The 26,227-nt window shown below is 41.8% G+C and overlaps 1 protein-coding gene across 1 annotated transcript in view; it reads left to right on the top strand.

The window, feature by feature from the left end:
* The window catches only part of ATP10B (ATPase, class V, type 10B), a 175,774-nt gene that overhangs the window by 96,502 nt on the left and 53,045 nt on the right, over positions 1-26,227 (top strand). Inside the window, exons 10-14 of the mRNA XM_006897041.1 lie at positions 8,516-8,707; positions 11,924-12,524; positions 17,007-17,116; positions 20,168-20,294; positions 24,241-24,425. Coding sequence (XP_006897103.1) covers positions 8,516-8,707; positions 11,924-12,524; positions 17,007-17,116; positions 20,168-20,294; positions 24,241-24,425 — 1,215 coding nt within the window. The remainder of the gene's footprint in view (positions 1-8,515; positions 8,708-11,923; positions 12,525-17,006; positions 17,117-20,167; positions 20,295-24,240; positions 24,426-26,227) is intronic.

The following is a 26,227-nucleotide window of genomic DNA, read 5'->3' as shown; positions in this document are numbered from 1 at the left end:
TTAAATCATGCAGTCTCTCCCTGTACTATTAAAATAAACAAACAAACAAACAAAATCTTTTAGTTTAGTACAAGTGCAGTATGAGAACAACTAAGTGTTCTGGAAATACCACTCTTTACAAAGCTATCCATTAGTTGCTATGATCCACATAGTCAAATACCTTTGCATAGTAAATTAAATACAATGTTCTTTGCTTTAAGCCAAAACATATCTGATATCAGCAATAATATCTCTCATTTAAAACCATCTTCTGAATTTGGCTTAAATTTTTGGCAGTTTTCTGTTAACTTACTGCTACAACCATTTTTAAATTACCTTCAACAAAATTTTACTTGTGTGCAGTATTAATTATTTTACTTGCAATTTCTACATTGTGTTAGCTCATCTTTCTTTGGAATTGGCAAAAGTATGGCTCTCTTCCAGTCATTTAGCAGGATAGCTGACTTCCAAGTTTCTTGGCATGGAGAGGTGATCTAGGACTGCATTCATTTGTTGAAAAATCTCAATTATTTTCAAGTCCAATAGGTCTTCAGTTTGGAGATTGTTTTCATCAATACTTCAGTACAGGTAGTACATCTTCCATTCGTTCTCGATAATATGCTACCACCTGAAATGTTTGAACTTGAACCAATCATTTTGATACAGTGACTCCATGTATTCTTTTAATCTTCTTTTGGTACTTTGTGTACCATTCACTATTATCCTCATAGAATCATTTGATATTGAAACTCAAGGCTTTCATTTTTTTAGTTTTTTGTACTGATAAAATGTTGAACTTTTTTTTTTCATTGTATTTTATAGCCACAGGCGTTCCTTCTTTTCCTAGAAGCACCGTTGAAATCTTTCCCCCATGACTGATCCTATTTGATATGCTGTTGACAGCATTACACGAGCTACCACAATACAGCTGGCAGACTGCTGGTGATGATTTTGTTATAGGTTATCAATAAAGGTAACCTAATGATAACAAGGGGATCCTTTTGTACATAGTGACAGGTTAAAGATATCCTTCCTTCAGGGGAGTTTTGTCTACAGTAGAATGAAATCACTCTGGTGAGATACCTGATTATTATCATAAAGCTTTAATCCAAACAGCTAGTGTTTTTGTGGTGTCTCATTGAGTGTGATTTAGACTCAACGTGGCCTTATAGGACAGGGTAGAATCACTCCATACGGTTTGGTTTCCTAGTCAGAACTCCATAGGAACCAATCATTAGGTCTTTTCTCCCACAAAGCTGGTTGCTTCAAACTGCCGTCTGTCATACAGACAAATCCTCAGCCCTTGTGACCCCGGACTGCATCAGCAAGTGGTGCTCAATGCTCAGTACTCATCGCCGTCAAGTCACAACCAACTCATAGCTGACCCTGCAGTAGATTTTCAGAGGCTGTAAATGACATAAGGAGAAATTGTTCATCTTTCTCTTGTGGAGTAGTTGGTAGTTATGAACAGCCTTTGTCTGTGTCTGGGCTGGAGGGTCCAACTCCTTACCCTAACAAGTGGTAAATTCATAAATGTCTATGTCATTCCTCAGTTAGCAAGCCCTGGTAGTGTAGTCTGGAGGGAGTTGTGCCACTAACCCAGAGGCCACACCTCTCTGGCTGCTCCAGAAGAGAAAGATAGGCAATCCCCTGCTGTGTGATTTATAGTCTCAGAAACCCAGTTACGAGTCACCTAGGAGTTGGTTCTGATTCAATGGTAAGGAGAGAGAGAGAGAGAGAGATCTTTTGGATAAACAACACTCTGTTCAAAAGGTGGGCTGGTGCACTGCTTTAAGTGTCCTACATGTCAAGTTTCCAAACATTAATAGAACAAGCAGAGAACCGATCAGTTCTGGGCAAAGGGAAGTATGAAAATGCTCGCCATGCAGAGACAAATCTGTGGTGACCTGCTAAAGGTTAATATAGCATCTGCTGCTGCTAACATCTATATGTCGGCTTCAGCTGGAAAGGGGTGGGTCCTTTGCAGAGGTTTTTTGTTTAAATACATCTCTGTGTGACTAAAGGGAAATACACCCTAGTTGTTGTTGTGTGCTGTTGAGTAAGAACCAACCCGTAGCTGACTCTCCAGTGGATTTTCAGAGGCAGTAATTCACACAGAAGGAGGTTGTTCATCCTTCTTCCACAAAGCAGCTGGTGTATTTGAATCACATGCTTTAGGATTACAGAGCAGCTTCTCACCATGAGGCCACCAGAGCTCCAGAGGTTATTGTGCTGGCCTCCATGAAGTCACCATGAGTTGAAATTGCTATTGAGGTCAACTTCCATTCACGTGACATTGTGGATGCTCGAGTAAAACTGTGCTCCCTCGGCTTTCTGTGATTCATTTTTCCAGAAAGTCCTTTCTTCTAAGATGCCTGTAGGTAAACACTAACCTCCAGGTGAGAACATTAACCATTTGCAGCACTCAAGACCTCTGAAATATATCATGGAAGCATTTTAATAAGGACACTCCTGGGGTTAATCCTGGGGTGTGCCAACAGAGTTTCCTAGAAAGTGGTCAACAAACTTTTTTGAATACCCCTACCAGGCACAGCAGACAGAAGGGTTCATTCCAATGGTTTAACAGGCTAGAGGGTTATGGGTATTGAATAAGTAACTGGTTAAGTGTTTCAACTGTGCCACACTCCAGCAATTCATAACGAAGGAACACGTTCAGCCTGGAGGAAAGCAATACGTTGTCAGAAGCTAGAGTCTTGTCAGTTATTCTAGTTCTAATTCACTGTGTGATTCTTGAGCAGTTCACTTACCTCCCCTCTGGCATTCAGTTTCATCAACAAGAAAATAGATGCTTTGACTTCAATGGCTTCTAAGCTTCTTCCCAAATCTGAGTCACTCTGTTAAGTGTTAAAGGCATCCCATTCATACACTCACCAAAATAAAATGTGTTTCCAGAGAAAGGAAGATTCCTATAATCCCCTTTATAATCCAATGGACTTTCAGTTGAGCCCTACGGCTCATATGTTCATAGGTTTGCCTGGGATGCCAAGCACAAAGGAGACTGGATGTCAGCACATCTTAAGGGCCACTTTCTCCTCCTGTGGAATATTCCCTAGAATAATGCACGAATTCTGGAGTCGAGACTAGCTGGAATCCCCTAGAAGAATATCCTCCACTTACTGTGTGACTTTAAGCAAGACACTTAACTTCCCTGAGCTTTCTCATCTGAAATACGGAGAGGATGATAATGCCAAGCAAGCAATGTTGCTTTACATAGCACTGAGATAAGATAATAGATGTGGCTGGAATGTAAGAAGTTCTAAGTGAATGTTGTTGTGTGCCATCGACTCTTAGCGGCCCTATGTACAACAGCTTTGAGGCCTGCCCTGTCCTGAGCCAGTCTCACTAACTCCAACACACCTATTCCTATTGCCCCAGTTACTATATAAACTCATCTCATCTGAAGTCTTCCTCTACTGTGCTGTCCTTACACCCATCCAATCATAATGTCCTTCTCCAGGGACTGGGCCTTCCTAACCACATGCCCAAAGGATGTGAGGCAGAGCTTCAAAATCCTAACCTGCAAAGACAAACTTGGTTTGACCTTCTTTCAGAGAGAGCTGTTTGTTTTCTTGGTGGTCCATGATTCTTTTCCACGTCAAGACTCTTCTCCAGCACCACAACTCAAAGGTGTCAATTCTTCTCTGTTATCCTTAATCGTTGTCCAGATATCTAAGTGACTAGGTTATATAATTAGTATAATAAATGGATTCACAATTCTTTGAGTGCTATTTACAAACTTTGAGCTCTCTTGATGGTGGGCATGGTCATATAAGGTCAACTGATAAATGCTGATAGCTGGCTATCCTTAGCTTAGGAGCATTAAGAAAGAAACACTACTTCTTTAAAGAGAAAACTCTAGGCCAGCAGCCAAGACATCTGCATTCTGAGTCTAGTTTAATAATGATTCAGAGGTATTTATGAGTCAAGTCAGCCCACTTCTTTGGATCTCAGTTAGGACTGAGCACACGTTGTCAGAACCAGGTGTTATCCTAAAAATGACATAGATTAGAAAGGCATGAAGAGCATCATAAGTGTGAACTCTCCTTATGAAGACCGCACTCAAAAGATGTTGGCTCCCCTTCCAAGTGTTCTGTTTTGTTTGTTGGTTTTTTTTAAATTAAAAAAAAAGTTTACACCAAATTGTGTGGATATTGTTGTTAGGTGACATCAAGTCAACTCTGGTTCGTGGTGACCTTATGAACAACAAATCTGAATACGGCCCTACCCCACATCATCTTCATCATCTCGGATATCCTCAAAGCCATTGTTATAGTCACTGTGTCAATTCATCTTGTTGAGGGTCTTCTCTTTCTCTGACCCTCCATCTTATCCAGGATGGTGTCTTTCTTCAAGCACTCTGGAGAAATAACACATGAAAAATATGTGAAATGAAGTCTCATCAACTTTGCCTCTAAGGACCAACCTGGTTGCATTTCCTACAAGACGAATTTGTTTGTCCATACCATATTCGGTACTCTTCTCCAACATCACAATTCTTTTTTTGTTATCCTTATTCATTGTCCAACTTTCAGAAATGTAGAAAACCTCTGAAAATGCCATGGCTTGGATCAGGTACACCTTAGTTTTTAAACTGGCTCTCTAACACTTTGGAGAAGTCCTTTGACAGCAGATTTTCTCAATGCAATCCACCTTTTCATTTCTTAACTATTTACAGGGCAGTGAATGTATGTTTGATACTGTTTCATCAGCTCTTTTCAAGTTTATCCTGGAAGTTGTCTTCTAAGATAATTTAAACAAGCTGAGGTGTGACTTTTACTTTTGGGGATCTCACCGAATGAAGGCTGACCTCTCTGAAGGCTGTACTCCACCACATCAGCAGCTCCTTTCCCCCTTAATCTCCTGTGCTACTGGAAAATCAAACTGTTAGAACTCCAGGCCGTCAGACTAAACCAAACCACGCCTGTTGCTGTCTGGTTGATCCAGACTCATGCCAACCTCCTGTGACTAGTCTATAGGGTTTTCATGCCAACCTCGAACTAGTCTATAGGGTTTTCATGTTCGCTGTCTTTATGAAAGATTTCCAGAAGTTTTTTTTTCCTATCAAGACACTAGGCGTATTCAAATTACCAAACTTTAGATTCATTGCTGTTGGGTGCCACTGAGTCAAGTAACCCTATGAACTCTGAACCCTGTCCTATTCTATGTCATCCTCCTCATCTCTGACATACTTGAGCCCATTGTTGTAGTTATGTGTCAGTCCGTCTGATTGAGGGTCTTCCTCTCTTTTATGGACCCTCCACCTTTCCAAGCATGATGTCCCTGTCCAAGGACTAGCCCCTCCTAACACCGTGCCCAAAGCATGTAAGATGAAGCTTTGCCATCCCTGCCTTAAGCAGAACCCTGCATGCTCTTTCTTTAAGACATATCTGCTTGGTTTTATGCCACTCCGTGGTTATCCAATGCTATTCTCCAAAACCGTAACCCAAATTATTGATTCTTCTTCTATCATCCTTATTCATTGTCCAGCTCTCAGATACATAGCAAGTGATTAAAAAGACCATGACCTGAATCAGGCATCCTTTAGTCTTTAAATTGACATTATCACTCCTTGGTACCTTGACAGGAGACTTACTCAGGAGACTTGGTACCTTGACAAGAAACTTACTCAATGCAAAACAGCCTTTGATATCTTGACTGCTAGTACCAAAGGTGTTTATTGTGAATCCAAGAAAGATGAAATTATTGACAATTTTAATTTCTTTCTCCTTCTATAATGATGTTGTTTATTGAGCCACTGGTGAGTATTTTAGTTTTCTTGCTGTTGAGACATAATCCTTATTTAAGGTGCGTTAATAAGTGTTCCTCCAATTCAGATATCACAAGCTTTTTCATCAAATCCAGTTTCTCAAATGATTTGTTCAGCATATGAATTCGACAGGTTTGAAGATAAGATACAATCCTCACTCACATCTAAGCTAGTTGTCCAGTACAAAACATGTTGCTCCACATGGAACCTTCCATAAAAACCACAGATTCTAGATATGTCCAGGTTCCTCTTTGGAGATCAAGGAATCAAATAATAACACACACACACAAAAATCTAACCTGTTGCAGTAGCCCCAGAAAAGGTAGAACATGACTTCTAAAGCCATTGGATTTAACAGTAAGAGAAAACCAGTGTTAGGACTCTTTTTCTCAGATATTTTTAATAAAATTTTTGTTATTTTAATGAAAGTTTACAGAAAAATTGTCTTTTCCTTCATTCATTCTTCCACACTTAACCCCCTCTTCTCTCTCTTCCCCTTCCCCCAGTTTTCTTTTTTTTTTAACATTCATTCATTGTTGTACAGTTACCTCCCTCTCCCCCATCCACCCAGTCCTCTTTGCAATGTACCTCTCATTCTGAGCTCTTGTCATATATATAATGTCTAATCATATATTCCTTTTGAACAATTCTTTCCTTCGTATGTTCCAATGCAATGGTCATTATCTACCCAGTCTTATCTTATTCTCCTCCCAACCCCTTATGTCAGACCTGCTTTATGACACTGATGTTATACAATATTTTGCGTTTTGTGACTTATATATCTCAGAATAATGTCTTTCAGGGTCATTCATGCAGTGTAATGTTTTGCAGATTCATTGTTTTTCAGTGTTGCATAGTATTCCATTGTTATTTCCTAGTTTTTTCTATCCAATTGTTTGTTGATGGGCACTTGGGTCACTTTCATCTCATTGCTATTGTGAACAACACAGCAATAAACATAGCTGTGCGCATATCTGTTTGGATGGAGGCTCTTGTTTCTTTCAGGTGTATTCCCTGTAGTGGCATTGCTGGACCAGATGGTATTTCTATTTGCAACTTTTTGAGAAAGCTCCAAAACTCCTTCCATAGTGGATGCACCACTTTGCACTCCCACCGGCAGTGAATAAGGGCTCAAATCTCTCCACAACCTTGCCAGCATTTATTGTTTGGTGTTTTGTTGAACTTTGCTATTGTTGCTGGGAGATTTTTTTTCCTCTTGACTTAGGTTCTTATCTGTAATGATACCACTGGCCCTCAGTCTGCACCAATCATCCTAAATTACTTCAGTCTGCCTTTTTACCATTGACTCTCTTTCTTCTAAATTGTCATTAATGTTTTACTTCTGAACACTAATAGAAATGGTAAAAGGTTTTTTGTGGGACAGGTTTTGCTGAATCCAACCATTAGCAACCAGTGTCTATAGAGTGTTTGCTACAAACAGATCTGAAAATGGTGTTCAGAAAGATGTGATCTCTTTTTCAGGTGTATATTTTATTTCCTGAGAAATAAAATATACACCTGAAAAAGTAAATTTAGAATATAGATCAATATGTAGTGGATTCCAAGAGGATAATACAAAAGTAACTTCTGCAAGGGTGCTCTGGTGGCCTAGCGGCAAAAAGCTGCACTGCAGTCCAGAAGGCGCACAGTTCAAATCCACCAGATGCTCTACTAAAGGAGGGGCAACCTCCTCCTGTACCAGTCGGATCTGATTCAACGGCACACAACAACAATAACAACAAAAATAACTTCTGAAAAGATGGAGACCTATGGATCAGATAAAGAAGTGTATTTTGGAAACAGGAGATCTTGCAATGTCTCTGCTTTATAGTCAATGCAGGAGATTCAGCAAACCAGACTCACATGGGACATTTCATGGGGCAGAGCCTTTTAGAAGATCAGGACTTGCCAGGCCTCTACAGCTGCCATTTCTTCTCTAGAGTCCTCACCTATACCTCATTCCCCTAGTCCCCTTTCTTACCTGGCTTTTGTGGATATTTTTAGTTCAATATTATATTGTTGTGAGGAAAGATCATTCATTGTAGGATGGCTAAGTTCTTGTGGACAGGTGGGGATTTTCAGTCGAGATAGGACTACAGCAGTCAGGAGATGACTTGAAAAATTGTGTTTAGAGACCAAGAAAATAAGTTTATGTCCAGACTAACTGGTTGAGCTAGGAGTCCTCCTTTTGAGAAGTGAGTGGTTAAGAAGAAAGGAAATACAGATTGGAAGAAAATAGAAATTTGAATCTTATCATGTTAACAACAAGGGTTTTCTGAAAGGGTTTGGTTTGGTTTGGTTTGGTTTGGTTTGGTTTGGTTTGGTTTGGTTTGGTTTGGTTTGGTTTGGTTCTGTTTCGATTGAGACCAAGTGTAGCCTGAGGGAAATATTTTTTAGGGGAAATGGGCTGGTAGTGGTATAAAAAAGGCTGAATAGAAAAAGTGAAGGGCTGAATGGTGAGGGTAGAGATGTAAGAACCCATGGTTAAAAGCAAGGGAAGTCTGAGCCCCACTGGAAGTAGCAGGAATAGAGAGATATTGATGGGAAGCACTGAAAGAAAAGAGACATGAGACATGGTAACTGATGAACATGCAGGGTTGAGGGACAGTAATGATAAGAATAACAACCTGAAATCCTAGGCTTGCATGAGAGGTCAATGTGCTGTATACAAGACTGCAGGAAAGATGTAGCATCCTTTGTCATCTATGTCTTTGGGGGAAGCCCTCACCCACGGCCTTTCTCTCCTAGGAAAAAGATGTGACTCCAGATAAAAGCCTACTGAGCAAGGTGCGGGATGCTGCCCTGTGGCTGGAGACCCTATCGAACACCAGGCCTGCCAAATCTTCCCTCTCCACCACCTCTTCCATAGCAGACTTCTTCCTAGCCCTGACCATCTGCAACTCTGTCATGGTGTCCACAACCACTGAGCCCAGGCAGAGGGTAAGGACTGGTGATGGGAGGGGAGGGGTGGAGAGAAAGGGAGGCAGGCAAGTGGTTGGAGGTACGGGGGAGAGGGGAGGAATTCTGTACAGAGAGATTAGATACCCGTGTCCTAGCAGGTGTCACCATTTCCACCCTGGGAAATCTTAAACAAATCTCCGATCCCTTCTGGATATCAGATTATTTTTAATCAAAATTAATAAAAGTATATATGCACTCTCCATGGAGCTTCCAAAATTTGTGTCCAACCTGTCAGCAAAGAAAGTTATTGTTTCCTGCACACTTAATCTATGCCAAACATCATGCCTAATATTATAATATATATTTAATCATCACAAGCGAACAACCCTATGACTTACAAAATGACTTACAAAAGGTTGTACATGGTTGGTACATGGTGAAACCACTGTATGACTCAATTATCAGTCCATACAGTCACTGCTGTGGAGTTAAATCAGCTGAGTCTCCCATGGGTTTTCAAGAGGGTATAAATTGCACAGGAGGAGGTTGACATCTTTCTCACTCAAAGTCACTGGTAGATTCAAACAGAGAAGCAACACCTTTGGGCTAGCAACTCCCTGTGCACTATGCCACCAGAGCTCTCTGACTCACTAAAGGCTCATAATAACATCATGAATACTGGCCTCTGCCTTCACATGTCATTGTTGAACTTAGTTTTCACTGAGTAAATCCCACATTCATGGTGACTTCATACACAAAGGAAAAAACGCTGCCTGATCCCATACCATCCTCATAATCAGACCGTTGTGATTCACAGAGTTTTCATTAGCTGATTTGCAGAAGTAGATTGCCAGGCTTTTCTACTTTGTTAGTCCTGATATTCGAGCTCTGCTGGGACCTTCTCCACCTCATGACAAACCACTGGTTTCCATGTGGAACACTGGGGTTCGATTCTCAGACAATGCACCTCATGAACAACCATGATCTGTCTGCCAACCCGTAACTGACCCTCTGGTGGGTTTTCAGAGGCGGTTAATCACATGGGAGGAGATTGCCCATCCTTCTCCCATGGAGCAGTTGATGCCCTCAAACTGCGTACCTTTGGGATTGTAGTGCAACTTCTTTGCCACTAAGCCACCAGAACTTCCTACTGGAGAATAGTTGGTTGTAGAACCTGTATCTATGCCAGAATCCATGAAACCAAGAAAAGAAAGTTCACTCAAGCATCAGATCAGAAACATTCCCCATTAAGTTCATATTTCAACTCACCCACAGGTATTGAAAGTCTTCAGGAGGCTTTGGGAGAAAAGCATTAGCTGAGAAATTAAGTATCTTTCTGAGACAGAAAGAAGAAACATTCTGGGAGAATCAAGACCTAACTCTCAATCTTCAAGTTAATATGGGGAGGGGGCTTAGCTGGCAGGTGGGGCAGTGTTAATGGAGTCCAATCTCTGGGGTCAAGCAGTCTAGATTTGAGTTCTAGCTCCATCGTATGCACACTGTGACAGTGACCAATTTACTAAACTTCTATGCACATACGTTTCCTCATTTATAAACTGGGATGACCTGAGCTTAGCCCAGAAAGTGGCTAAAAACTGCACACAAAAATAAAGCAGATGAGTGATTATGGTCTAGGTTTGGGGAAATGGGAGCTCTTTCTTAGCATCTGCCTTTTTGTCTTTTCTTTCTCTGTAATATGAATGGAATGATCAAAAGACAGAGAAAATGAGCCTTGACGACTCCTGGGGATGAGAGCTGAAAAGAAACACCAACCCTAACCTCACCTCTTCAGGTCACAGAAGGGTAAAGTGAGGCACACTGAGGCAAAAAGACTTACTCAAAATTACCAACATCACAGATGTCATTTTTGGGTACCATTAAGCCAAGTACAACTAATAACAACCCTTCTAAAAGCAGATCTGAACCCTGCCCTAAAGTGTGTCTTCACACTTTATCATCTCTGACATACTTGAGCCCATTGCTGCAGTCGCTATGTTAATCCATCTTCTTAAGGGTCTTCCTCTCTTTCACTAACCCTCCATCTTTCTAAGCATGGTGTTCCTTTCAAAGGAATAGCCCTTCCTAACAAATGTGAGTATGTGAGATGAAGCGTCATCATCTTTGCTCCAAAAGCACTCTGGCTGCACTTTCTCCAAGGCGTATCTGCTCATTCTTTTAGCAGTCCATAGGCTATTCAGTATTCTAACACCACAACTCAAAGGCATTGATTCTTCTTCTGTAATCCTTACTCATTGTCCAATTCTCAGATACATAGCAAGTGATTGACAAGACCATGACCTGAGTCAGGTTTTCATGTCCTACCATTGTTATTGTTGCTATGTGCCATCAAGCCACTTGCAACTTATGTACAACAGCTCTGAGCCCTGCTTTATGCGGAGCCAACCTTATTGTCTCTGACACACCTACCCCCATTACCCTACTCACTGGGTCAATCCATCTCATCTAAGGTCTTCCTCTCTTGTGCTGTCCTTCCACCCTCCCAAGCATGATGTCCCTCTCCAAAGGACAACATACCCTAAGTATGTCAGACAAAGTTTCAGAATTTGCCTCCAAGGAGCAGACTGGATTCGCCCTCTCTAGGACAAACCTGATTGTTCTCCTTGCATTCCATGGTATATGCAATACTCTTCTTTAGCACCACAGAGGAAAAAAGCATCAATTATCCTTCTATCATCCCTAGTCATTGTCCAGCTTTCTAATCATAGCAAGTAATTGTGAAGACTATGGCCTAGATCAGGTACATCTTAGTCTCCGGACTGACATCATTTCTCTTCAGTACTCTGGAGAGGTCCCTGACAGCAGACTTTCCCAATGCAATTTGTCATTTGATTTCTGGGCTACTGGTACCAAGAGTATTGATTGTGGAGTCAAGCAAACTAAAGCTGTTAACAATCTCAATCTAGACAACTGAATTTTTTTTTTCAGGTTCTCATCTCCTTCTATGTTGTTGTTGTTGTTGTTATGTGCCGTCTATAGATAATTTAATACTAATATTAACGGTATTGCTCTAGAACGATCTCATGGCATAGTCCATAGGAATTACACTACTAACTCAAAGGTCACTCCTCTCTGGTGATTCAAATCCAAGGGAGGAAAAATAGACAATCTCCTCTTATGGGATTTAGAGCCCTGAAAACCCAGTGGGAATTTGACTCCACTAAGAGTCAGTTACAGCTCAACAGCAATGAGCGAGTGGATGAATGATAACCTTTGACATTTCTTCCTTCACTCAAGGTGACCATCCCATCCTCTCCGAAAGCTCTGGGGATGTCTCTGGAGAAGATTCAACAACTGTTCCAGAGGCTGAAGCTCTTGAGCCTCAGCCAGTCGTTCTCATCCACAGCACCCTCTGACACAGACCTTGAGGAGAGTTTGGGGACCAACTTACCCACTACAGACTCAGAAGAGAGAGATGACACGTCTGTGTGTAGTGGAGGTTACTCCACTGATGGTGGCTACAGGAGCAGTGCCTGGGACCAGGGTGACATCCAAGGCTCTAGAGAGGGCCTGGCACAGGAGGACATCCTTGGGAGCCCAGTCCTGGGCCTGACTGATCCGGAGCTCTGTTACGAGGCTGAGAGTCCTGACGAGGCAGCCCTGGTACATGCCGCTCATGCCTACAGCTTCACACTGGTGTCCCGCACCCCAGAGCAGGTGACCGTGCGCCTGCCTCAGGGCACCTGCCTCACCTTCGACCTCCTCTATACCCTGGGCTTCGACTCTGTCAGGAAAAGGATGTCTGTGGTTGTGAGGCACCCACTGACTGGCGAGATCATAGTCTATACCAAGGGAGCTGACTCTGCCATCATGGACCTACTGGAAGACCCAGCCTGTGGTAAGTCCCCCTTCACAATGAGACAACAAAAACAGAGGCTTCAGTGTTTAAAAGGCAGTATAGAGAGAGTGGTAACGAGTGGCAATTAACCCAGAGGATAGCACCACCTGGTCAGCCGGCCTACAAGATGCTTTCCTCAAAGTGGCTTCTATAGACAAACGAACTCATGCCATTCAGCACCTCCTCACTTTGGGGAACCCTAATCAGTACAAATGAGCATATCAAAGGCTCTGGGCAAGTCTTCAAGTAGAGAAATCTTTTCGTTCACCCAAGTTTCTAGAAACATCTCAATACAGGGATCTATCCTCATGTAATTTTTTGTGGCAGTGCATCTATTATAATAATGGGCTTGAGTGTATGGATGGCATGGGATAGGACGGTTGTCAGGGTGTTCATAGGGTCGCCATGAGTCATGCATGACTCAACAGCACCTGACAGCAACAATACCAGAGGTGAGACTTGAGCTGTGTGAAAGGTTGCTGTGCTCGGGTATTAACAGAAATGGAGTTTGGAGTCCATTTAGAAATACTTTGAAAGAAATGCCTGGTGAGCTACTTCTAAGCTCTTAAACACCCTGTGGAGCACACAGCTCTACTCTGACACTGTGCCAGCACCATGCACTCGATTTTTCTTTATTCTCTCCCAAAAAAACCAACTAAGACCCATAAAGAGTAGTAGCTTAGGAAGAGTGGACACTGGTGGCAGAGCTCAGGCCCAAGCATTCTACATCCCAATTCAGAGCGCTTTGCATGGTGCTGGAATTTTGAACCAGACTCAGTTCACTCCGGAAAGCTTCAGGTGTCTCTCTTATCGTCCTTTCCCCTAGCCTTCACAAAAGCATATTTTCATAAACTTGCGCTGAGCCAGAAAAGTGTTCCAAAGTCCCTACATATCAGTGTCCAATTTGGGAGCAACATGAATTAGTGTGCAGCCGTTTCCTGACTGCTAACAAGGAGAAGACAGTTATGGGGCTATGATTCTCCCAGGATGGTAGATTCTAGCCAAGCTTCAGAATTGCCCAGGCAGCCCTGTGCCCTCCTGCATTATCAGCTGTGGATCAGCGCCAAAGGATTCATGGGGATTGATGAGTGTTTAGAATGGGAAGGGAGCTAATTAGGCCTCTTCATCCCCAGACTCTGGCAGACAAGCAAATTCAGCGCTTCTGAGTCGAGGGAGCCATGGTGCTCTCTCCCTGGGCAGCAGCCATCTAAGCTGCCCTGGAGATGTCTCTTTATTTGCTCCCTGCTAGATTCCAAACCAGGGAGAGAGGCTTCCAATAAAAGGCACATATTCAATGTTATAAGGCACACAGTTCTAATCTACCAGCTGCTCAGTGGAAGAAGGATGGGCATCTCCTACCATGTGATTTACAGCCTCTGAAAATCCGTTGGTGGGTCAGCTAGGGGTCAGGTCCAACTCGATGGTATTCAACAACAACATCAAAATTCATTGCTGTAAGAACTAAAATCAGGCTTTGAAAAGGAGAGAAAAATAACCCAGTTTACTGAGTTCAAACATTCATTCTGATGCTGAGGTTCGTGGCAGCCTGTGGGAAAAGGGAAACTTGATTGGAAGACCAAGAGTTTAATCTCAAGGCAGTTTGAAAGGAAATATTAAAAATGGTGCTCAATACATCACTGGGAAGATGAAATTGTGTTTCAGGTACCAGAGAAACTGTAGCCCTTGAAAAGTAAGAAAATGTCCTTCAAAGTACTTTTTATGTTGTATAAAACTCGGGGGAAGGGAGCTCTGGTGGCCTACTGGGAAAAGACTGCACTGCTATCCCAGAGGTAGGGTGTTCTAATTCACCAGATGCCCTGCTGGAGAAGGAGGGGCAATCTCTTCCTGTACCACTCAGATCCGATTTGACGGTACACACACACAAAGTAATAAAGTAAATTAAAAAAAAAAAACGGGGGTGGGGTTGGGGGGAGGGGTTGTATAACAATGAAAGTGGTTTTTGTTGGTTTTTGTTTGTTTGTTTTTTTACTTTTCAAAGAGAAGAGTGAACTGGGGGGAAGGGGGGGCAGAGAGAAAAGTGCAATAATGAATGAATGGAAATCCAAAGTCGCTGTAAACGTTCATTAAAACTAATACTAATTTAAAAAAGGGGGGGAACACCCTTCGAGTAGTATGAAGAAGAGAATCATAACTTTTTTGGGCTTTCTTATACTTACTGTGTTAGTTTCCTAGGGCTACTGTAGCAAACAAATTACAGATTGAATGACTAATGGGAACAGAGCTTTATTGTCTCATAGTTCTGAAGAGTGGTGGTGGTGGTGGTGGTGGTGGTGGCGGTTGTTAGGTGCAGTTGAGTTGACCCTTTGAATGGCTGACCTGAAGGTGCCATCCTCTGGGTTTCACGCTTGTTGACTCTTTCTCAGGGCTCTGAGACATTCCATCTCGGGTATCTTTCATGACTCTCTCCAAGCTTTTTGTGATGGTCAACAATCACATATGCTCTTTCTTACTCTGATCTCTGTCTCTGGTGTCACATGGCTGTCTTCCCTCTGTCTCCTCTTTTATAAGAACACAAGTTATATCTGAGTAGGACCATATTACTCTATATTACCTCTCCACCACTGCCAATTTGACTTATAACTTCTAAGACCCTATTTCCAAACAATATCAAGATTCACAGGCACCAGAGGTGAGGATTTTAACATACTTTTTTTAGAAGACACGGTTCAATTTATAACGTTTATTAAGGATTGTATTTTATATTTCACATTACATAGAAGGTTGGGTGATATTTACAAAATCTGTTCACTGATTCAGGCTCAAGAGAGTTCAGTCCATCCCTGGTTAAGAAAGACTGATTTTAAAGATTTTTCAAGCTCAGCTTTGCAAAACACCGTGATTGATTAATGACGTCTGTGACATCTAGGTGAGAGAAGCAATGAGTGGCATCAACCTTGCTCAACATCAGGAAATCAGGCTTAACATTCTTGTTGTTTGCTACATAAAATACTATAATTTCCAGAGGAAGGGTACTTTTACATAAAGGGTACTTTGAGTAACACAGTGATGTATTTCTCAGACTAGATTTAAGGAATTAAAAAATTCTGACTTTTTAACTTTTTACTGTGACTTGAGTGAAAGATTATAGAGCAGATTGGTATTCCATTTAACCATTCATAGTTTGTTTTACAACATTGATTACAGTCCCCACCTGTAACAGCACACTTCCTGTTTCCTCCCTATGATTCACATTTGTTTTTCTCCTCTTATCCTCTCCCTTCCTTCCTTTGGTGCTTTGTCCCTGGACAAATAACTGACTTTTTATCCGGGATCCTCTACTATGATTTCCTTCAGAGCAATCAGCAGTACCATCTAGTTCTTCTCATCTCAGGGTTATTAAGATTGACATTCACTTAGGAACTAATTTCCGTTTGTCTTTGACTTTTCTCTTTGCTTCAGACAAAGGCCAGTAGTTTTTTTTCTTAGATGGCCACTTGCAAGCTTCTAAGATACCAGTTCCTATTCACCAAAGTTGGGTAAAGAACGCTAATTCTATGGGCTGTGCTGTGCTAGTCGTCCTTGATGTCCCTAACACAATGGTCTTGAGGCCTCATGATTAGCAACTACGTCCCTTGTGTGTTTGGTTATAGTTAAGAAATTTACGTAAATGTCTGTTGGCTCTACCACATCCTTTATTGTATTTCCAGCACATAGAAATATGCATGTGGCAACACTGTCTGCCAAACCTATGTTTGGCCGTAAGCTTCATTCCTCTATTTCCATAGTGTTCACTCATCCATATATGTTTGTCTTACCTGCTTGCCACATATTCATTTGTAGATTAATGTTTCTTATTCCTAACAATATGAGATTATGCATATAATATTTACCTTTGTTTTCATAACACTTGTGCCCTTCTCCATGCCTTCCCTTTATAGCAACAGTCTTGTATAGGAAAAAAACAACACAACTCAGAAAACCCGTAGTTAGCTAGTAATATCCTGTGTGGTAGCTATTTGGGGGCTTAACTTGGTACAAAAAGTGAAGTAAATAACAGAGAAAATTATGCATAGCATCTCCAAGGCTTAGGGAACTATTTCCCTAGCCTGTCGGCCATGCAAAGCTAATATGTCTCCATAGAAAGCACCTAGATGACTTAGTTAAGATTCAGACTTCTGGGCCCTTCAGTAGAAATCTAGAATTGGACCTAAGAATATCTATTATTTCATTTTCCCAAGTAATCCTGGTGAAAACAGGTATTTGGGAACACCACCTTAAAACACCTACTTTCCTTAAATATAACTTTTCTCATTCAAGCTTTTGAGGACAGGATGTAGAAAGAAGTCAGCGCAAGAACTCTTCACATTGATAAATCCATTTTTGTCTGTCTGGGGTGGCCCATTGGGAAATTCTTTCTCTTTGAAAGTAACTACAGTTATCTTAGGAGATCACAGGGTGTCAAAGACAGGCATCCCCAGGTATGTACATGTGACCTTATGGAAGATCGTGACTATTTGACAGTGACTGACATTAATGTGGAAAAGAAACTGAAGAAAATTCGAGCCAAGACCCAGAAGCATCTAGATTTATATGCAAGAGATGGCCTGCGAACACTGTGCATCGCCAAGAAGGTAGGTACAGATTCCTCTGCCAGTGTATTGACTAGCATCAAGTACCTTCTTCTGTCAAGTACCCCTACTTCTGTCTTGCCTTTGTCTCTCAGATACACCATCAGTATCAACTAAGGAGTTCTAATGATGTCATGTGCTAAGTGTTCCCCTGCCAACCAAAAGGTCAGCGGGTCAAATCCGCCAACTGTTCCACAGGAGAAAGGTGGGCAATCTCCTCCTGTAAGAATGTATGGTCTCAAAAACTGAATGGAGGATTGCCTCAAGTAGATCTTAAGTCAAAAGCAGTGGGTTTTTTATGTTGATGGTTGTAATATTTTCAAGATTAGCTATCCTGAGTTCTCAAAGATACCACAGCTTCAATAACTTTTCTATGGCAGAAATCTTAATGGTGATGTTTCAAAGTAGTGTGATAATGCCTTTTTCTGCTTCTTATTATATGTGTGCTACTCAAAACTCATTCATTGCCCCTGAGTCAGAACTCACACATAGCTGAAACTCCAGTAAGTTTTCAGTGGCTACAAATGGGAGGTCATTGCTGCTGATACATTCAAATCACCAAAAAGGTGTCATTTTTGTGTTAGCAGCACAATCTTCAGCAGACTATGCCCCCAAAGCTCCCTACATATATAATAGGTAATACATAAATCATAGCTTATTTTGTTGTAGTATTGTTTTCAAGTGTCCTTCTGAAAACTATATTATTTACCTAGATTGAAAAATTGGTGGACACAATGTGATCATATAAAAAAAAAATCCAAATTTCTGGTTTCTGTTGGAAATTTGAAAGATCTGAAAAACCAGAGCCCCAATTCTTACATAACAACAATCCCCTGGAAGCATGTAACAGCTGAAACACCATGAAGACTTCACTTTGTTGTGTTCTGCAGTTACCGTCTTCATCACAGCCTATTGCCCTGTCCTGTTATGATTATATAGATTGTCCATCTCATGCCCTGCAGATAAGGCACATATGCATAAAAGACTATTAACAACAAGCCAAGAACATCCAATGAGGCACCTAAAATCTAGTAAGGAATTCTGGATTGGCACACATTTTTAGATGATAGAAATGTCATCTCGAAAATCTCAAAGGCTCTTCAGCTCTACTACAGTACTTAGTGCAGCTTCAAGTTTAGTGTTTATACTCACCACGGTACAAATCCAAGTCTCATCACTTAGTCGATATGTGGCTACAGGCAAATTTGCTCACCACTCTGAGTTTTGGGTTTTCTAATCCCTGAAATACTGTTCCTACTCCCTGCCTCATACAATTATTGTAGAGATTAAGTGAGGTAATATATGAACAGTGCCTAATGTTGTGATGAGTGCTCCTTACTCTATAAATTGAAATTATACACTTTCCATCTTCCATTTCCCATTGTAGTAATTTGTATATATTTAACCAACCTTGATAAATTATTAATTCCCCATAGCAAACTCATTACTCATTGCCTTCCAGGCAGAAATTACTCATAACTGATCATTCAGCAAGTTTTGCACAAGAGGAAACTGCCCATCTTTACCTTGAGGAGCCACTGGTGGATTCAAAGTGTCAGAAAGGTGTCATTTTTGGGTTAGCAGCACTACTCCTTGAGGACCACCATAGCCAAAGATCTACCTTTTTGTTCCCTTGTTGCTCCCAATCAACTGAGGGAGATACAATCTGTTATTCTGATGACCAAACAATATGAACATTCTTGGTATGAGGGTGTGTTTAGATCAAGTCTCAGGAGGGAGGTTGCTCCCGACTAACTTAATTACTGAGGATGAAAAATCTGAGGTTGACAGGTAAGGCAGTAGCCTGCTGGCTTCAGAAGCCAATGAATCAAAGATCAGCAGAAAGACTGGTTCAAGTGCAAATAACCAGATACAAGATCCAAACTAAGCAAAAATCAGAAAGCTTTGCCAAAATCTATCGTATTAGATGTAGGCCATATCCCCAAATAAACTCCCTTTCAATGGCTTGGCCTCTCATAGCAGTTCTCATCAAGGAAGTGATATATCACTGTGTAAGGGCACATCAAATAAGTTAGAACCACATTAGACCTCATCAAGGGAGTAATTTTATCAGATCTCATAAAGGGAATGATGATCAAACCAAAGAATCAGACTTAGGCAGCCAAACTGGCAGGAACCCTAACCACCACAGAGAGACAATATGCATAGCATGGTATTAGAGAGGTCTGAAATTTCTATGGAACATCAAAGAGAGGAAGCTGTGGCCTGTAGGTGGGTTCTTCCAGTTATTAAACACCTTCACCTGTATGATACCAAGCCAGTAGAATGGTCTTCTAGACTATACATGAGCTGTCTGAAACCTAACCTTCCATTCTTGTTCTTGGCCTTTTTTTCTGCACTTTCTTTTCCCTCTCTCAGTCAGCTGACATGTTCAAGGAACAGAGAAAGAGCCAAGTTCATTGCTGCCCCAAGCCTTTGTGATTGTTCTTTCTCATATCACTTCTTAGAAGAAACCTAGACATCAGAAAGGAAGTAACTCTCCTGAAATTTTTTCTCCACTTTGTCACATTTTATCATAATATTCTTTGTATTTCCTTGGTAATACTCTTTTTAAATTATATACTTAGAGGGAGTTCTGGTGGCCTAGTGGCAAGAAGCTGCGCTGCAATCCCAAAAGCACATAGTTCAAATTCACCAGAAGCTCTGCTGGAGGAGGGGTAATCTCCCCCTGTGCCAATCAGATCCAATTCAACAGTACACACAAGAAAGAAAAAAAAAAGTATATATTTAGATAATGCCTTTGACTTTCTGGCAGAATGTTAAGTATGGGACTACAGGAATCCTGTCTGTCTTCTGGATCACTGATGTTATCCTCAGTGTCCAAATCACAGAAAGGGCTTAGCAGATGTGACTGTAACAGAACACACAGATTAAATCTCCATTGTTTTAAACAGTCTAAAAGAAGCATGGAGGAAAAGGCCATCTGATTATGTAATTAAGCTCAAACACATCTATAGGCAACTCAGCAGAGGAGGAATGGGACTCTGTTTCCTGACCTGACCCCATTGTGATCGAGCCTCTTCCTGTCTATAGGTGGTGAGTGAAGAGGACTTCCAGCGGTGGGCCAATTTCCGGCATGAGGCAGAGGCATCCCTCGATAACCGTGATGAACTTCTAATGGAGACAGCTCAGCATCTGGAGAACAAACTTACCTTGCTCGGTAGTTAAAACTAAGCTATCATTAAATGAAAAAGCGAATCCTGCAAGTTGGAAAGGGAGTTCTTGGCCCTGATTCTGACACTACAGCAAATATGTCTCAATTACAAGGATTCCCCGAGGTGAACTTCTAGATATCTGGCACAAAATGAAGGTGCCAAAACCCAACACAGACTCCACTACAGTTCCCTGAGGAAGCCTGGAAACATTTCTGCACAGCCTGCTGGCAAACACCAGCGAGGCTGGCTCCTTCTCCAACTGTAACTCACCACTCGATTCCTTTAAATGTTTCCTAAACACCTACTCCAGGCCAAGTGAAAATGCTAGGTGTTGAGGCTACAAGAGAGAACAAAAGTCACTTCTTTCTGAGAGTCTAGAGTTTCGTGAGGCTAGTCGGCCACCAAGCAAGGAATTTGAACAGTGTGTATGAGAGGTTGGCTGAAAAGTGTACCAAGTGCAGTGAGAGCCCAAAATAGGAGGCACTAACTTTGCAAGGCGTCTGAGGAAACCAAGGAAGTTCAGAATCTAAAAGGAAAAAGAGGATTTAATCAGGCAAAAGAAGAGAGCACTAGAGGAAAACGCACTAGCAAAGGCCTGCAGAAACTCAAAATAGTCAAGTGTACTGTACCAGATTGTGAGATCATGATGGGAAGTGAGAGAGGTCAGTAAGGTTCAGATAAGAAAGAACCTAAATCATATTCTAACGATTTGAAGAGGAGGAGATGAAGGCAGGGACAAATTTGTGCACCCCAAAATTGCTCTGACTGCTGCTCCATCAATATTGTTGTTGTTGTTAAGTGCTATCGAGTCACCTGCGACTCATAGCGACCCTATAAGGAAGAGTCCTTGATGCTTGGGTGCCTTTCTTCCTCTCTCCAAGGTCATAGGAGACAAGCTATTATGGAAGTGGATGCCACTCCTCCTTCCAACCATCAATACTAGAGTAATAAAAAAAGGGGTGGGGGGGGAATATGCAGCAGAGAATTCAGCTAAGAGACTCTATTTCTGTTGGAGGAAAGTGTTGCCAAGAGGGAAGAGGGAAGTATATTATTTATCAGAATTGTTAAACACCTTAGAAGCAAGATTTCAATATGGCAAAGCCTATACAGCATGTGGTGACCATGTGGCTAAAAGTCTTCTTTCGTGTCAGGAAGCAATGGTGAACTGAGGACAAGGGGTAAATTTTGGCTCTTGTGACCTCACCCAGTATCCAGGGATACATCCTTGCATTCCTCTGAGCCCTTCTGAATAAATGACACCCCTCTTTGATTGACATAGTAGTGGCAATAATGAGAGATTTTGAGACTGGCACAGGTTTGAGCAAGGCCATCCTATTGTCCTGGGAGTCATTATGGTCAGAGCATACTTAACCGGACCTATGACAACAACAAGCTGATCAGGCAGTAGTACAAGGGGGGAAACTCAAGGATACTATAAAAATTATGGTGGTGCTCTTACATTTAAAAGGTAACAAGAAGTTTAGTAGCAGGAAAGCTGATAGTCCCGTTAGCTATCAGCCCAACTCAAAACAACCTTATACATAACAGGCAATGCTGCTCTGTCTTTCACATTCCACATTGGTGTGGATCAGACAATGTTGTGATCTATCTGTTTTTCAGTTAAGAAGACCCCGGATGAGATGGATTGACACAGTAACTGGGACAATGGGCTAGGTGTGTTGGAGTCAGTGAGACTGGCTCAGGATAGGCAGGGTTCAGAGGGTAGTATAGGGTTGCTATTAGTAGTAGCAGGTGACTCAATGACACACAACAATTTCCAGTTTAGATCATTAGGCCTTTCTTCCTTTCTCATTTTAAACTGGAAGCTCCATAGCAGCATCATAGCAGCAGGTAAGTTTCCACCGACTTGTTGGTTGCTGTGCTTAAGGTGCATTAGTCAAGAATCACCAAGTTTTCCCACATGGGAGACACAAATTCTACCACTGAACCCCCAGTGCTTACTTCCTGCCTCATAAAGGTCTCTTTTAAAGTCACAGGAACTTATTTTAACAAGATCTGGAAGCGCTCAGACCAGGCAGCTCTAACCGCCACTGGAGGGCCCAGCACGTATTCCTTTAGGGGTGGCTGGCCTCCTCTGCCCTGTGGAGGAGGCTTTCGTCTCCCCCACAGACCCTGATCTCAGTCAGTGAGAAATGTTCATCAGCTTGTTCTGCATGAAAGAGAACCTGTCAGAACCTGCCGGCTTTCCCTGGCTGGGAGAGGCTTTCACAACCTTCCCATTTCATTTTCTCTTTCACACAAATAAATGTGTTTTTCCTCCTCCCTCCTTCACTCTGCCTCACTTTAATATAAATCAACTTCAGACTCTCACCTTCCAGGCTAACCTTTGTAGGGAAAAATGAGCGTGGAGCTACCACTTTTCATAGGGTTGTTTGCTTTCACGTTTAGACCTGAAATACAAAACAAGCACATCTCTGAAAAGAGAGGCTATTTTTCTTCCCTCAAGGTGGCTTAGTAAGGAGAGGCCTGCGGCTGGGAGGAGACTTTCTCCTGCCACCAAGAAAGTGCCATGCCATTTAAAAAAAAAAACTGCATTGCATTCACTCCAAATCCTTTACTATGAAAATATCTTTTTAATATGCACCCAACAGAACTGCTTTGCCAACCTATTGTCACTCTGCATTATTAAAAGAAATGAAATGCCTTGCTCCTTCCCAGAGTGAAATGAGTAGCTATTAGTCCATGGTCTGAAATGAATCTCAATTTAAATGAAGATTTATTCTTACTTAGTCACTCTTAAACAAGAACACTCAACTCATTGCTCTCAATTCAGAATCAACTAATAGCTGACTCCCAACCCAGCCAGTTCCCAAGGCTGTAGGTCATAAGGGAGGAGATTGACTATCTTTCTCCTGAGAAGCTCCAGTGGATTCAAACTATCAAAGAGTCACTGCCTTTAGCTTGGCAGCTTAACTCCCTACAGACTATGCTACCAGAGCTTACTCACTCAGCTGTGAAATACATAAAAAAAGAGCTGACTTCAACTCATAGGGCACCTGCAGGAGAGCCTAGAATTGCCCTCTCAGGGTTTCAAAGGCACAATCTTGATGGAAACAGTCTGTCTCCTACTTCTCATGCAGAGTGGTTGGCAGGCTCAAACTGTAGCTCTTCAGGGAAGCAGGCGAACCCAGGACCACTAAACCCTCAGGGCTTTCCAGCTTCAGCATATATCCACTAGGACTGGTGCAAAGCTTAATTAAAAAAATAAAATTAAAGAATCTGCATGTTCTATTCCCTTCAAGATTATTCTAAAAATCCGAGAGTGTGTGAATTCAACTGTTCCAGCTCAGGCCACCATCTCCCTGGACTCTGATTCAGCCTGCTAAGTGCTCACCTTGAATCTCATCCTGCTTCTCCCTCCAATCTCCAGCCTGCTTCTAGAATAATCTTCTTAAAACTCAAAACTGATCCTGTCATTCCCAACTTAACACCTTTTAATAGCTTTCTTTGCTACCAAATAAAATCTAAATCCCTTAATACTCTGACAAGACTCTGCATGATCCAGCCCTCGCTTTCCTCTCTGCTTTTCTCTGTCTTTCTTGTCTACCTCTGGGCCTTCACACATGCTGATCCAGCTACCTGGAATTCTCCTCCTCATCTCCCTCTTCGTGTCATAACTCAAGAACTGAAATGATCCTTCTCCAACCGGGTCCTTCCTGACCTTTTGAATGAAGTTCAGGTCTCTTATAGCAGGTTCAGCTAGTTCATGACCTGGACTTATTACGTAGTTCAGTTATAAAACCTTGTTCAGCAAGCCTTCAAGTTTGGACAGAGTAGGGACTAGCTCTGTCTATTGCACTGTGCTCAGCACAGCCGAGCCCTTAGGAGCTATTTTGTACACATTGTCTGATTTGAGAGGCCCAGGAGAAATTAAGCAGCTAGCTACTCTTTGACAGCAAATGTGAGCTCTGATGTCTTTGATCACTCCAGGAGCCACAGGGATCGAAGACCGACTGCAGGAAGGAGTGCCAGATACGATCGCTGCTCTGCGGGAGGCTGGAATCCAGATCTGGGTCTTGACTGGTGATAAGCAGGAAACAGCAATCAATATCGCCTATTCCTGCAGGCTGCTGAATCAGACCGACACAGTTTATACCATTAACACAGAGAGTCAGGTGAGGCCAAACTAGGCAGCAGGTGTCCAAGAATGGAACAGCCCCTGGGTCATCAATAGGCTTATGGGTGGGATTTAGGGTCCCACAGACAGCATCCTCTCCCCAAAGTACCACTGAATATTGGAGCTAAGAGGACCCAGGAAGTCATTAGGTCCAATAACCTTCATCTCAGCCCATAATTCTGGTCCTTTTTTTATTAATTATGTCATCATTCAGTAGAAAGTTCTGCTTCTACTAAACCCAAATTTTCCCCCATTTTACAGATGAGTAAACTAGAATTATAAGAGGCAATTCATTTTGTCAGGGTCAGGCTGTGACTTCTGCTACATAGAACGAAGTGTAGAACTCTGTTTTCTTGCTGGGTCAGTATTCTTTACATTATACCACACACAGAGAACCTCAATTTCCATTTTGTTACTAGCTTGGATATGACTCATTCATTCATTAAAAAAGCCCCAGTAAAACTGAAATGATTCTGAGTTTAAAATTCCATCTCCAAACTGGCCTGCTTCTAAGGAGAACCCTGAAGATGACAGTACCTGAAACCAGTGTGTGCTGATGAAATGGGAGAGAGAAGCCAAATTTTCAAAACTTCCCTTTTTAATTGGAACAGATTGGGAATGGCAGAGATCAAAATTTTAATAAAGGACTGGTTAAAGTCTGAGGAGGAATATTTAAAATTATTATTAAAAGAAGATGTTGTATTTAGGAAGGAAAACCAACCTTCAGAATATATGCTGCAGAGAAGTGACACCATCTTCTCGACTGATGAGCATGGGAAGTGAGCATTGTGATATACGCTCCTACACTTAAGCACTTGATTATAGGTGGGCAAGTTAGTGGTTCAAGCTCACCTAAAGACACCTTGAAAGACAGGCTGAGCAGTCTACTTCCCAAAGGTCATATCCTTGAAAACTCTGTGGAGTAATTCTACTCTGCAAATATGGAGTGCTGTGACTTGGACTTGCCTCACTGGCAGCTAACAACATCGAAAGGGAGCAGGGATTAGTTGAGAGTAGAGCAGAGAAGAAAATCAGCAAGGAAAGCACTATGTCATAGGGGTTGAAGCAGGTACCTCTGTTATACTATGGGGCTGTTACACTATGTGGAAAGGACGGAGTAAAAAACAGAAAAGATGGCAGGCCGGACAGCAGGCTATATATGCACCAAGAAGACAATCCTTTTTCTTTTGCTTAATTTGCCTGAGATCCAGAATAGAAACTCAGGGAAGATTATATTGGTTTTTATTCCATGAATCAAGTACATAGAAACATTTTAAAAATAAGAATAAGGAAGTTTACCTTATGAAAATGTTTGACGCCCTTTAGATGAATTGAAAATATCATCTCCTCCCTTGTCAGGTGCGTAGGTCATACCATGATAAAATTAAACCCCAATGAATTTCCAGCTGCAAGGAATCTGAGAGAGATCTTTGGCTTTATTCTCATGCTTAGGAAAGAAAGTCATTGGCAGCTTGCTTGTGTGCTTGATCCCTGTAAATGGTGTTACTTTCTGCTTACGGCACGTGAAATGGAAATGTGGTCTGGGGCGTTCATTTCTTTTTTTTATTAAGTTTTATTAATTTTAATGAACATTTACAGAGATTTGGGGTTTCCATTCATTCATTGTTGCACTATTTTCTCTACCCTCCTCCCCAGTTCGTTCCTTTTTCCCCCCTTGAAAGTCTGTTTTAATTGTCCCCTTGCTACAGTGCTTGTCAAAGCCAGTTTTGATTAATCTCCTTTGTCAGTGTGTCCTTTGCCATTCCCTATCACTCCTCCCTGAGAGAGACTTCACCCTGA

This window comes from Elephantulus edwardii, unplaced genomic scaffold (assembly GCF_000299155.1).
Source record: "Elephantulus edwardii isolate Elephantulus edwardi_28Jun2011 unplaced genomic scaffold, EleEdw1.0 scaffold00197, whole genome shotgun sequence".
Taxonomy (NCBI): Eukaryota; Metazoa; Chordata; class Mammalia; order Macroscelidea; family Macroscelididae; genus Elephantulus; species Elephantulus edwardii.
The sequence above is the reverse complement of the archived record's forward strand: the minus strand, read 5'-3'. Positions and strand labels throughout refer to the sequence as shown.